We start from the raw sequence: 12,980 nt of genomic DNA on the forward strand, positions 1-12,980 counted from the left end.
GGCACAGATCACCCATAATTATGACAATGATAGTAAATGACAATGAACCAGAAACGCAGGGTCTATAGGTTACAGAAACGAGGTAGTGCTCTAATTTCCTGTTATGACGTAATATTTAAAACTCTTATTTTTTAAAAGGCTACGATTTGAGGCTCCTTTAAGGACCTAGCAGGGGGAGAACCCAGAGGTCAGGCGCGCGGTCGGGACTCCTCCGCTGAGTCTGCGCAGTGAGAGCGGAGGCGGGGCCAAGCTCAGGCTCGCCATGGGGGTGGGCCATGCGGGGGCGGAGTCTATGCTCCGGATCGGGCTGCGGCTGCGGCTGCGGCTGCTGCACTTCCAGCTTCTGAGGGAAGGAGGCCGAGGCCTGGGCCAAGCCCGGAGCCGCCGCTCCCCGGAGCCTCCTGGAGCCTCCGCGCCGGCTCAGCCTGGGGGCGGGCTCAGGCCCAGCCCGACGCCGAACCCAGGACAGAGGCTGCACGCCCGAGGACCAGGCCGGCGCAGCCATGGTGAGGGAGCGAGGCCTGCCTAAGCTGCAGCCGCAAGCCACCCTAGCCCCCGCGGCCTGCCCCTCCCTAGCTCTGATGTCCCCTCTGCCCCCTGCCTTTACTTCGCTCCCTTGTTACTACCCCCTCGGCGCCTCGCTTCTCCTTCCCCCTGTTCCCCGGCCACCTGCTGGGGTGACATACCCCCCCCATCACCCCAGCGCTCTCCTTCCCGGTGACACCCTTTTTTATCACCTCCAGTGACAGCTTTCTCTGTCCCCTTTGCCGCCCCCTCCTCGTCCTTTAACCCGACCTTCCTTTTCTCTTACCATTTTACCTTTTTCTCTGTTTTGGGATCTCTACTCCTCTCTTTTTCCTCCCTATTTTTCGCTCCTGCTCTTGGCTCTTGCTTCTTACTCCCTTTCATCATTTTATCTCTACTGCCCCCTCCTCTTCGTATCCTTTCTCCCCTTCGTCCTCTACCAGCCACATTTCCTCTCCCCCTTAATCGGATGTCCTCTCTCCCCCGCTCTCACAGCTGTCCCCATTTCCTTCTAAGGCTTCAGGGGTCTATGCAGAAACAATTCGAGGGCGATTGCTTCCCAGGAACAGTGGGGCTGGTAGATTCATAGGCTTTCTTCTTCCTTTTCTTTTTTGTAAAGGGAAAGGAGGAGATGGGAAGTATTGGGGAGAGCCTGGACGCCTTATTGCCTAATGTTATTGCAAAACCTGGGTGATAGTGTGTTTTGGAGTGAAGCATGGGGTGAGGGCTGGCATCTGTACTATGACCTTTTGAGATATCCAGCCTTTTGACAAATAATTAAACATGTTTTGAAATGTATTTTTATCTTGTGTGTCTTTTAGTGTGGAGGTACAGTTTGGGAAGTTTAAAAATATTTATTTACAGGCTTGACTGTTTCTCAGAGCAAATGGTTTGTGTTTGTTTGGAGGCAGAGACCAGGGCATCAGAAAACTGAAAATCAGGTTGGCAGATTGTGACAATCTCTTTGATACCTTCTGATACCATTGTTTGTTTTGCTCTTTCTGTCTTTGGTTGGGAGACCCTGATATTTGCACATTTTCTCCTTCCTGTTTCAAAATAAGTTGAGGCTTCAGTTGGTTTTTCATTGAGTTGGGTTACACATGGTTTGCAGTACATTTAATGAACACATTGCCCTATCATATACAGCAATCTAAATTTTGGTCCCTGGGAGGAATAAGACATTCCTGATAGTCATGTTCTCCTAGGAGGTTAGTCAATTTTTGTTTTTCCTCCATTCGTTTTAGGAAAGTGGCTTATTATAAAATCATTTAATCTGGGAACTTCCCCTAACTGACTACATTTTTAGGTTATTCTTTGTCTACCTCTACAACAACCCTTCACATATAAAACCCATCACACTATCTTTGTGTGTTAACCTGTTTCTCCCCCTGAAATGTGGGTTTTTCTAGGCAGCAATGTGCCTTACTTACTCCTGTTGTTCCCAGCCCTCAGGCCACATACATGGTTGAATGATTCACTTTGTGGCCTCGTTTTCCTATCTGACAAGTATGATTTTAAACTGAAATTTGAGGCAACTAGGGGACTACATAGAAAGAGTGAGTTTGAGAATTTTATTTTTGGTTCAAAAAATAAATTTAGTAAGATGGGATGATCACTTTAGAATAACACACCAAAGAGCTGTCCTGCCTAACACACCAAATTTCTAGGTTTTTCGAAGTGTTGGCCCTCCCACTGAAAATGAATTTATGAGAACAGAGGGAGAAGATTTAAACTCTTTTTGGGTGTTTAGGATCCAGAAGTGTCATTTGAGCTGGGCCTGAAAGATGAATGTGATTATGATAATTTGGGGAAGGCACAGAATGCTTTGTTGTGAATGTGAGTAGAAAGTAATGAGAGTACATTGTAGGTAGCAGGATCATCTTTCTTTAGCATGGAGAGATGGGGAAATGAGGATGTACAGTAGGAAATGTAACTAGAATGGTATATCAGGATGACAGTAATTTCAACTTTGCCTGTAACTAACTTGATTTTCTTTACTTGTTTAAACACATACATACAGGGGAAGGGTGTATGTCTGGAAAAAGTGAAGAGAATGCAAAATAATAGCTTATGAGCTAAGAATTGTCTTTAGAGGCTACTCTGTTTTCTTGTGCAATATATGTAGTAGGCAGTGAGTAAATAGAGTTAAACATTATAAAGCTTTGTATTTTAGATTTTTCAAATTTTTCACTGTTGTGTTTTGAATAGTTGTCTAAGACAAGGGTTCTCAGATTTTACCATAAATCAAAATCAGCTGGAGGGCTGTGCCACCACTTCCTGAGTTTGATTTATCAGATTGGAATCGGGCCTGATAGTTTACATTTCTAACAAGTACTCATGTCATGCTGATGTTTCCGTTTTGTGACCAACACTTTGAGAACCTCTGGTTTAAGGTGTAGTTCTTTTTTTTCCTAATTTTTTTTGAGTGCCATTGACTGTGTTGGCACTGGGAGTATTACAAATAACGGAACAGATATGGACCCTACCTTTTTGTATATCGTGTGTGTGGACAATATGGACATCAAGCAAAAAGTAATTTTAAATGTGAAGAGTGCTAAGAAAAGTTGTGGGATCATGGTAGGGGGTAGTCAGGGCTGGCTTCTCAGAGGATTTTACTTTCAGGAAGGAAACCAAAGGATTAAGTTATAGGAGTTGTATTGTGGAAAACCACATAGAAGGAATAGCACAGTAAATGACCTGTGGTAGTACTCTCTCTTGCCTCCTTAACTCTGAATATCCTGCAGTCCTCAGCTCAAGGAACTCAGGGAAACCTCATCTGCCCCACTAACCCCTCAAAGAAAAATCCTAAGTCACAACCCCTCCATTGTGTAACCAACCCTCTTTCATAGAATACATATGAATTGTAATTATGAGAACTAGTCATAAATGCTAAAAAGTAATAAATCAGGGTAAAATATAAAATGACATTGTATAGTTGACCCTTGAACATTACCCTTGGGGGCATCGACCCCTGTGCAGTCAAAAATCCCAATATAATTTTTGATCCCCAGAAACTTAACTACTAATAATAGCCTATTGTTGACTGGAAGCCTTACTGATAACATAGTCAATTAATATATATTTTGTATGTTGTATATATTTTATACTGTATTCTTATAATAAAGTAAGAGAGAAACAATGTTACTAAGATAATCATAAGGAAGAGAAAATACTTTTTTTTAAGTTTACTTATTTTTGAGAGAGATGAGAGTAAACAGGGGAGAGGCAGAGAGAGAGAAAGAGAGAGAGACGGTGCAGAACCTAATGTGGGGCTCAGACTCATGAACCATGAGATCATGACCTGAGCCAAAACCAAGAGTCAGATGCTTAATGGACTGAACCACCCAGACACCCCAGGAAGAGAAAATACATTTATAGTATCGTACTGTAAAAAATCTGTGTATAAGCGGACCCACAGAGTTCAGACCCATACTATTTAAGGGTCAAAGGCATATGAGTGTGTGGCAACTATTTTAGATAGTCTAGTTAGGCTAATATTTATTGAAAATGATTGTGTTAAGTACTTTATATATTTTATCTCATTTAATCATCATAGCAACCCAATGAGAAAAGTACTAGCTCTGTGAAGGTAGAGACCATGTTTTGTTTGGCTCACAGTTGTATCTTTAACACTCACATAGTGTCTGGTGCATTTTAAGTGCTCAATAAATATTTTTTAAATGAATGAATGACTTTGGGGATGATCATAAAGTCAGAGAGGCATTGTTGAGAAAGGAATGTTTGAATCGGGGGTTTTAACAAGTGGGATTTTGTTGGGTAGGAGTTTGGGAAGGAAGGCCATTCTTGGCAAAGGGACCAGCTTGAGCTTAAAAACTAGGACAGAAGCAGGCCATGATGTATTCTGGGAAATATATGGCTTTACTATTGAGGGTGCAGGAGATGAGACTAGGTGAGCCTAGGGTCAGATCATGGAGGACCTTGAGTCATAAGCTCAGGAGTTTTGGCTTCACTAAAAAGACCCAGAGTGACTTGAAAGGTTTTCTTGTGTGAAGGAGTATCATAATTAACAGATTTTGAAGGGTTATCACTCTAAATCAATATGAAACATGATGGGGGGGTAGAGCTATTGCACTAGTCTAGGTGAAATGTAAGTGTATGAACTTTCACTCTAGGCTTATTGTGGTGGTGATTTAAATTGGAGGAAGGAGAATATAAGGAAGTAAAATGTGAAGATCTGGCATACACTTTTTGGCTACATGAATTTTCCATAGAGACATTACTGTGGAGTTGTAGAAGCACAGACTCACTAACAGCTTTGCAGTTTTGCTCACTGGGCCTCAGTTTTTATATATGTTGCCGTTAAGGATTTATGAGAATATTGAAACAGTAAATTTACTCTACCAAAGACTTTATCTATGTAGAGTATGTCTTCCAAAGGTCATATATTAGGTCACCGAAAGAGAATTAGTACTTCCCAACCTTATTTAATTTTTTTAATGGATTTTGTGTGGTATAAGAAAGGAGAAATTTTGGGGTGCCTGGCTGTCTCAGTTGGCGGAGCATGTGGAACATGTGACTCTTGATCTCATGAGTTCGAGCCCCGTGTTGGGTGTAGAGATTATTTAAATAAATAGAAGATTAAAAAAAAGTAATTTTAAGTAAAATATACTTTATTTTTAAATTATTTATGTAGTTTAATAATACATTGAACAAAACATATTAAAACAAATTTCAGACTTTTCCTATTTATTTTTTTTTTTTTAATTTTTTTTTCAACATTTATTTATTTTTGGGACAGAGAGAGACAGAGCATGAACGGGCAAGGGGCAGAGAGAGAGGGAGACACAGAATCGGAAACAGGCTCCAGGCTCTGAGCCATCAGCCCAGAGCCTGACGCGGGGCTCGAACTCACGGACCGCGAGATCGTGACCTGGCTGAAGTTGGACGCTCAACCGACTGCGCCACCCAGGCGCCCCTCAGCCTTTTCCTATTTAACAAATGACACGTTAATTAAGATAAAGCACTATTTGTCATATTTTAAAATGAATATATTGCAGTGTAGATTGAAATTTTGTTTGTGGCATCAAAATAGATACGAAATGACTTTTTAACCTTAAATTTGGAATCCTTGCATTTTTGTACTTAAAAAATCAAAAGGTTTTGTGCTGTTCTGTTTTATTTCTAACAACTTAAAAGAATTTTTTTAACTTTATTTATTTATTTTGAGAGAGAGAGAGAGAGACATTGCACACAAGTGGGGGAAGGGCAGAGAGAGGGACAGAATCTCAGGTGGGCTCTGTTTGCACTGATGGCGCAGAGCATGATGGCGGCCCAAACTCACAGACTGTGAGATCATGACCTGAGGCGGGAGAAAGACTGGATGCTTAACCAACTGCGCCACCCAGGCGCCCCTGTTCTGTTTCATTTCTAAATGACAAAATAAAAGGAACGGTATTAAGCTGCTACTTGCAAGCCTGTTTCCACAAATAAAACATTGGAAGTATAGTTCATTTCCAATAAATGAAGAGTCAAATTGAATATAGCTATTACCACATTTCTTGTTTTTTAAGTTTTTATTTTAATTCCAGTTAGTTAACATACAGTGTCATATTATTTGCAGTTGTACAATTTGGTAATTCAGCAGTTCTGTAAATCACCCTGTGCTCATCACAGGTGCACTTCTTAATTTCCATCACCTATTTAACCCAAACCTTAACCCTCTCCCCTCTGGTAATGGTCAAATTGTTCCCTAAAATTAAAAGTCTGTTTCTTGCTTTGACCCTCTCTCATTTTTTTCCTTTGCTTTTTGGTTTTGTTTCTTAAATTCCACATATGAGTGAAATCATTTGGTATTTGTCTTTTTCTGACTTATTTTGCTTAGTGTTATACTCGAGCTCTAGGCAAAGTTTCATTCTTCTTCATTATTTTTTATGGCTGGAGATATAGATATCTCACACGGTCTTTATCTGTTCATCAATTGATGGACACTTGACACTTGGGCTACTTCCATGTCTTGGGTTGTAAATAATGCTGCTATAAACATAGGAGTGCCTGTATTCCTTTGAATTAGTGTTTTTGTGTTCTTTGGGTAAGTACCCAGTGGTGGGATTGATCGTTGGGTAGTTCTGTTTTTAACTTTTAAAGTGATACTTCGCTCTTAATTTTAACAACATTGAAAATAGTAGATATTTCAAGATTTTATTGTGTACAGAGCATACGTGGTATGCATGTGAATTTATGGACTCTACCATACTTAAGGAGTCTGCAGTTTGGGTCCCGCTAGTTTATAGTGGTCCTATAGTGTTGCTAGGGCTGCACAAATTGTACTGTAGAGCTCAGGTGGCAGCTATAATATGGACAGCAATGGGTCTACGAAGATCTGTATCCCGGGTAGTTGGCAGTGTCTAGCACATAGTAGGGTTCAGCAAATAGTTGTTAAATGAATGTGTTTTGCATATAATACTAGGACCCTTATTATCTTTTAATCTAATGATCTAATCATTTTATGAGAAAAGTCTGCATGCTCAGTAATACTGAGTACACATTATGTGTTTTTTGTGCTTCTGAGTTTTGTTTACACTGTTCCTTTTGTCTAGGATGCTGTCTTCTTTCTTGACTTTTTGACTTTGAGTGTCTCCTTAAGACCTATCTCCTTTGTGAAGCCTTCAGTTACCTCCAGGCATCCTTGGGTTACTCCTTTCTTTGTGTCTCTCTTGTACTTTGTATTGTTTGTTAAGGAGGGTGGCTGCCTCTCCAGATTGTGAGCTCTCTGAGGACAAGGACAGTAGTGTTTTTCAACTTCATGTTTTAAGCATTTAGCATAATGCCTGAGACATAGTAAGTAAATAAATATTTGTTCAGTAAAAGAGTATGTGTACTTTGTAGAGAATTGCCTAAGGTAATGTTAAGTGAGATGTGAGTTATGAAAAGGAAAGAAAGATGAATACTCTGCACAGGTCCCCTGAGAGGAAAAAGAGGTTTGATGAGCAAGAAATGTTGGATCAGATAGTTTCTCTTACTAGCCCCCAAGAGGTGCTTTTGAGCTAGAATAAATGTTTCTGTCCAGAAGAGTTCAACAGGAAGACTTGGGGAAGAAGCCAGATGATTTTGAGATGAATTGCCAAGCAATGTCTTTTTGTATAAATACTTTCCAATTATTTGTCTATAATTTGTGGAGATGCCCTTCCAGAGAATAGCATATTTAAACACAGATAGTAAAGAATCAGTTACTGTTAAATCTAGAGGGGTGGTTAATTATTTAAACATTTTGTTAGCTCTGTGTAAAGATCTTTTGTTTTTCTTTTCCTATCTTTAGTTCTCCCTTGTACAAACATTTTTCTTAGCTCTCCAGCATCTTAATGCCTGTTCAATGTCATATTCTCCTTTTCTAAGGACATTTTTTAAGCTTGAATGTTCTGGGTTATATAATGTCAGGGTTTTTTTTTTCTTTTCATAGACATTGTAACCTTTGGCAAATCATTTCACCTGTGTATGCCTTCATTTAAGAATTTCTCAAATGGAAAAGTTGTGCTTAATCTTCTCTGTGATCCCTTCCACCTCTTAAAAAATGTGATAAGATTCTAGCCAGTTAAGGTAAGTTGTTATATAGTAGATACATTCTGTTAGCTATAGTACTAAGGGGTCAGGGCACTTGAGCTCTTAATCTCCATGAATATATTACCAACTTTTCACACCCCTTCATTCCATTATGTTAAAATTTGAATAGTACTGTAGTATTTTAAAGGCATTTTCATATACGTCCCATTTATTCTTCATTACCATTTTGTGAAGTAGTCAAGATAGAAGTTTAGCATCAATTTTTCAGGTAATAAAACTGAGAAGTTAATTTATTTTCCTGAGATCACACAGCTAGTAAGTAGCAGAGCCAGAACTGACTGCAGGCCAGTGTTCTTTCCATTATTAACCTGGCTTCTCTGTTTACCATATTATATTTCAAAACTCATGTTAGTAGTTAGGAGAAAAATAATGCTGAAGTATCTGTTTGAATTAGCGATTCCTAGGATCTATTCATATGTTCAGTGATTACTGACCTGAATTTTTGTTTTGTTTCTTAGACTGTTTTATTACAGGAGTTAAAATGGAAGAGAAGGGTATTTATTTACCTTTCTAGGCCTTGATCTTTTTAAGTAGAACTCTAGCTCCTTGCCCTTTAGCACATAGTTGTTTGCCACAGTGGCCAGTCCTTGAAGTGATACATACAAGAAGCTTGTCTTATCTGTGTTTTCATTTGGCATCCAGGGATTTAGAAAAATAAGACCCTATAGTCCATGCCAAATAGTTCTATAAATCTGTACCCTTAGGCACAATATATCTGTGCCCTTGGTATTACCTTCCTTCTTCATTTATAAAATGATTGTGTTTGGGGAAGGAGAAGGTAAAAGGTTTAGATCATATCTAAGGTTATCTTAGATGTTTATTGCTAGAAGTTTGACTTGGTTGAATCAGTAGTAGAAAATGCAAAAACAAACAAACAAACAAACAAACAAACAAACAAAAAACCCCAAAACCAATAAACTAAGAAGAGATTTCCCATGGAGTACTACTAAAATAAGGAGTCAAAGATTGTCCAGTATCTGAACTTTCTTATACCTGTGAACTCAAATGACACTTGTGTGCCTTTCATTCCCAGTCTTTAATTTCAGGCCTGGACTTAGGACTTAATATTTCTCTGTGGGCATACAGTCTTTTTATCTAGGAGTTAAAATTATCTTAAGTACATCTAACAATAAATTTGTGCTTGATTGTTCGTTTGTTCATTCAATAAACATTTAGTGCCCACTGTAATAGGCATTACTTTAGGCTCTGGGAATGCAGCAGTGAATAAAACAGTTCTATTGAGTTTATCTTCTATAATAATAGGTAATATTTACTGAGCAGTTAATATATCAGTCACTGTTCTAAGTGTCTTCCACTTAGAATTTATTTAATTCTGACAATACTCCTATGATGTAGGTACTGTTATTGTCTGCATTTTGCAGATCATGAAACTGAAGCACGGGGAGATTAGGTACTTTGCCTAAGATTGGAAGAACTGGCACTTTAAACTAGGCAAGCTGACTCTCAAACCACCACTTTTCAGAACAGTATTACACAATCCTTCAGGGAGATGTCAATAAAAATTTTATTTTTAATCATAAAATTGTCAAGTTTGTAATCTTTGTAGTCACCTGGTTTTTGTCCCAGTCTTTTTTAAGAAAAAAAATCATCCAGGGATACAAAAAAAAAAAAAAAAGGAGCACTATCAGAGCCATTTTTCTTCTCTTGGAAGATTTGTCAGGTTTAGGAACATTTCAGGTATGTTGAGCCTGACTCACATGAGTTGGAACTGAGACAGCTACAAAAAACCAGGATCCTGAAATGTCTACACCATTAGTGAAAAGGTAGCATAAAAAATAAATATCTGTTTGGGGTGCCTAGGTGGCTCAGTCAGTTAAGCATCTGACTTCGGCTTAGGTCATGATCTCACGGTTTGTGGGTTTGAGCCCTGCGTTGGGCTCTGTGCTGACAGCTCAGAGCCTGGAGCCTGCTTTGGATTCTGTGTCTCCCTCTCTCTCTGCCCCTCCCCTGCTCACACTCTGTCTCTCTTTCTCTCAAAAATAAATAAACATTAAAAAAAATTTTTTTTTAAATATCTGCTTGATGGTGTAGGGAGACAAAGAGGGTTATTTGTCTTGACATGGACTCTGCATGGGAAAAATCTCTCGAGAATTTACAACCAACAACCTGCTGTCCTACATGTCTGAAACCTAAATTTATATTACTTGCATGAGATCATGGCTAGTAAGAAGGGAATATTTACTGAATAATTACTCTGTCAGGCATTGTGTTATGGGCTTTGAACATACTTTCTCACTTCATCCTGACAACAGCATCATGAGGTAAGTACCAATATTACCCCATTGTACCAAGGACAGAACTGAGGGTCAGAAAAGCTAGATAGTTTACAGTTTAACACCACTAGAATTCAAATCTAGGTCAGTATTCTTCCTACTCACCATAATGCCTCTGGAAAGGGTACTTCATGTTTGTCCCTCAGCTGCCGTATCTGTAAAATAAAATTTGCAATATTTTCCCTTTCATTTCGTAAGACTATTGTGTCAAATGAAATAAAGAATGTGAGCTTCCTTTGTTTACTGTAAGCCATTGTTACCAGCATCATCCATAAAGTATATTTTTCTTATAATTAATCAAAAGAGAGACCTCAATATTCAGTGATCCTGAAAGCCCACAAGTTCTGTCTTAAGGAATTAAGGCACTTTTGATACTTTTTTGTATCAGATGTTTCCTGAAGTAGTATCGTTAGGAGAAATAAAATAAGTTTTGAGACAAGTTACCATCCAGTAATTTACTAATTCATTCAAGAAATAACTTATTGGATGCATTTTATGGGGCTTTCAAGAATGAAAGAAAAGATGCCTGATCTCTTTCATTTTTTTGTCATACCAGCAATAGTGGAAGCCACAGTGCCCTCCAACAGTAGACTATAATTGTGATAATAGACAATTCCCAGTGTCCCTCACCTTCCCACTTGGTAGGAATGAGTGGGCCACTACTTAGAATATTGAAATGCTGCTTTGCCATGACCCTGGCAACATAGTAACAGATGAAGCTTTTAAATTTATAAAACAAACCAACCTACAAAATACATAACTAAGTCATGGGAAAGGGACTGAGAATGCCTTTCCTCTGAGTGTTGTATAGATGACTAAATATTTCAAGGAAAGAGAATATAAGGAAGCAAAAAAAAAAAAAAAAAGAGATTAAAAGAAAGCCATGAGAAGGTTTAGGAAGAGCTAATGAGTGTCAACATGAGCTTCCTCAAAGACAGACCCTGTAGCTTCCAGAATCCCTTGAGTAATGAGGTCTCTTTTTTGGTTAATTACAAGGAAAAATACACTTTATGGATGTCCCTAGTAACAACGTCTAAGAATAAAATAGTATATTCATATCCTTTATTTCATTTGATTCAATAACCTTATGAAGCAAAAGGAAAAATATTATAGGTGTCATTTTGTTGATAAGGAAGCTGAGGCACAAAATGAAGTGCCTTTTCCAGAGGCTAGTAGGAGGAATACTGGACCTAGGGTTTTAAAGAGCAATAGATAAGGAGGGATCCTCTTGTTGTTGGGGTGGTATGGAGCTAGGTTCTGTAGAAATGGAAAGCCATCCAAAAAGATACACTGCTATATAAGACATATGTCTTTTATGGGGGAGAGAGAGAGAGAGAGATGATATCTCGGTAAGACATTTTCTTGCTCTTAGAAACTAGTACTTGCCACAAAAAGTAGTCAAGTGGAAAAAGCTGTTTTGAGGAACTATTCTTTTTTTCCCCTGGCTTCATTATCCCACACCCCTAGCTGTGCCATGTTCTTATAAGAAGCAGCGTTTCAAAAGCAGGGAATCTGCTTACAGGTAGTTCACGTTTTCACAGACTCCAGTAGACAGGCATTTGCTCTGTGCCAGAGTAGGGGATATAAAAATGGGTAAGGCATGGATCTTAACTCCAGTCGTTTTCAATTTGTGAGACAGAAAGCTCCTCCTGATGGATGATGAACTGTTCTAAACATCCTTTCCTAACTCCTAGGGGCTGGTAAGTGATGCAGTTCCTCAGACTTCTCATTTTTATATCTACATACGAGAGAACTACTTAGTGTGTAATTAAGAATTACTGCAACTTAGGGGCACCTGGGTGGCTCAGTTGATTTCACGTCCGACTTCGGCTCAGGTCGTGATCTCATGGTCTGTGAGTTCAAACCCCGTACTGGGCTCTGTGCTGACAGCTCAGAACCTGGAGCCTACTTCGGATTCCGCGTCTCCCTCTTTCTCTGCCCCTTCGCTGCTCATGCTCGCTGTCTCTCGCGCGCACTCTCTCTCTCTCTCTCTCGCAAAAATAAACATTAAAAAACCCCTACAATTTAGTAATCATAAGCTAAAGTTACCAGATTATGAGTTAACTGAAGACTAGTCTTGAATGAACAAGTTTGACACTTGGAAGCGTTGCAAAGCTCCTACTACATATGTACAAATGTAGCTTGTTGGATTTCCTGTAATTTCTTGAAAGAGAGCTTTGTAATCAGTATATCAATAGTCTTGAGTTGGTACTTTTTTATTGTTGCTAGTTTTGTATCTTAATTATGAACTGTCCTTAATTTCACTTTATTATTGGTATCATTTGTTGTGTTTTATTTGTTAAGCTAGTGTGTGGTAATGTATATTTGCATTAATAGTACTCTCCACATAAAAGTTTCCCAATTTAGGGGCACTTGGGTGGCTCAGTCAGTTAAGTGCCTGACTCGATTTCAACTCAGGTCATGAGGACCTGGGATCAAGTCCTGCATTTGGCTCTGCACTGACAGCGTGGATCCTGCTTGGGATTCTGTCTCTCCACCTCTCTCTGACCCTCCCTTGCTTGTGTTCGCTCTCTCTCTCAAAAAAAAAAAAAAAAATTGAAAAAATTGAAAAAATTTCCCAAT

The 12,980-nt window shown here is 39.1% G+C and overlaps 1 protein-coding gene across 1 annotated transcript in view; it reads left to right on the forward strand.

The window, feature by feature from the left end:
• The first annotated feature begins 280 nt into the window (after positions 1–280).
• Positions 281–12,980, forward strand: part of ZYG11B (zyg-11 family member B, cell cycle regulator) — a 91,820-nt gene continuing 79,120 nt past the window's right edge. The window contains exon 1 of the mRNA XM_086716992.1: positions 281–506. Within this exon, the coding sequence (XP_086573118.1) occupies positions 504–506 (3 nt within the window). The 5' untranslated portion in view covers positions 281–503. The remainder of the gene's footprint in view (positions 507–12,980) is intronic.

This window comes from Puma concolor, chromosome C1 (genome assembly GCF_028749965.1).
Source record: "Puma concolor isolate L17-30 chromosome C1, mPumCon1.1.hap2, whole genome shotgun sequence".
In the NCBI taxonomy this organism is placed as follows: Eukaryota; Metazoa; Chordata; class Mammalia; order Carnivora; family Felidae; genus Puma; species Puma concolor.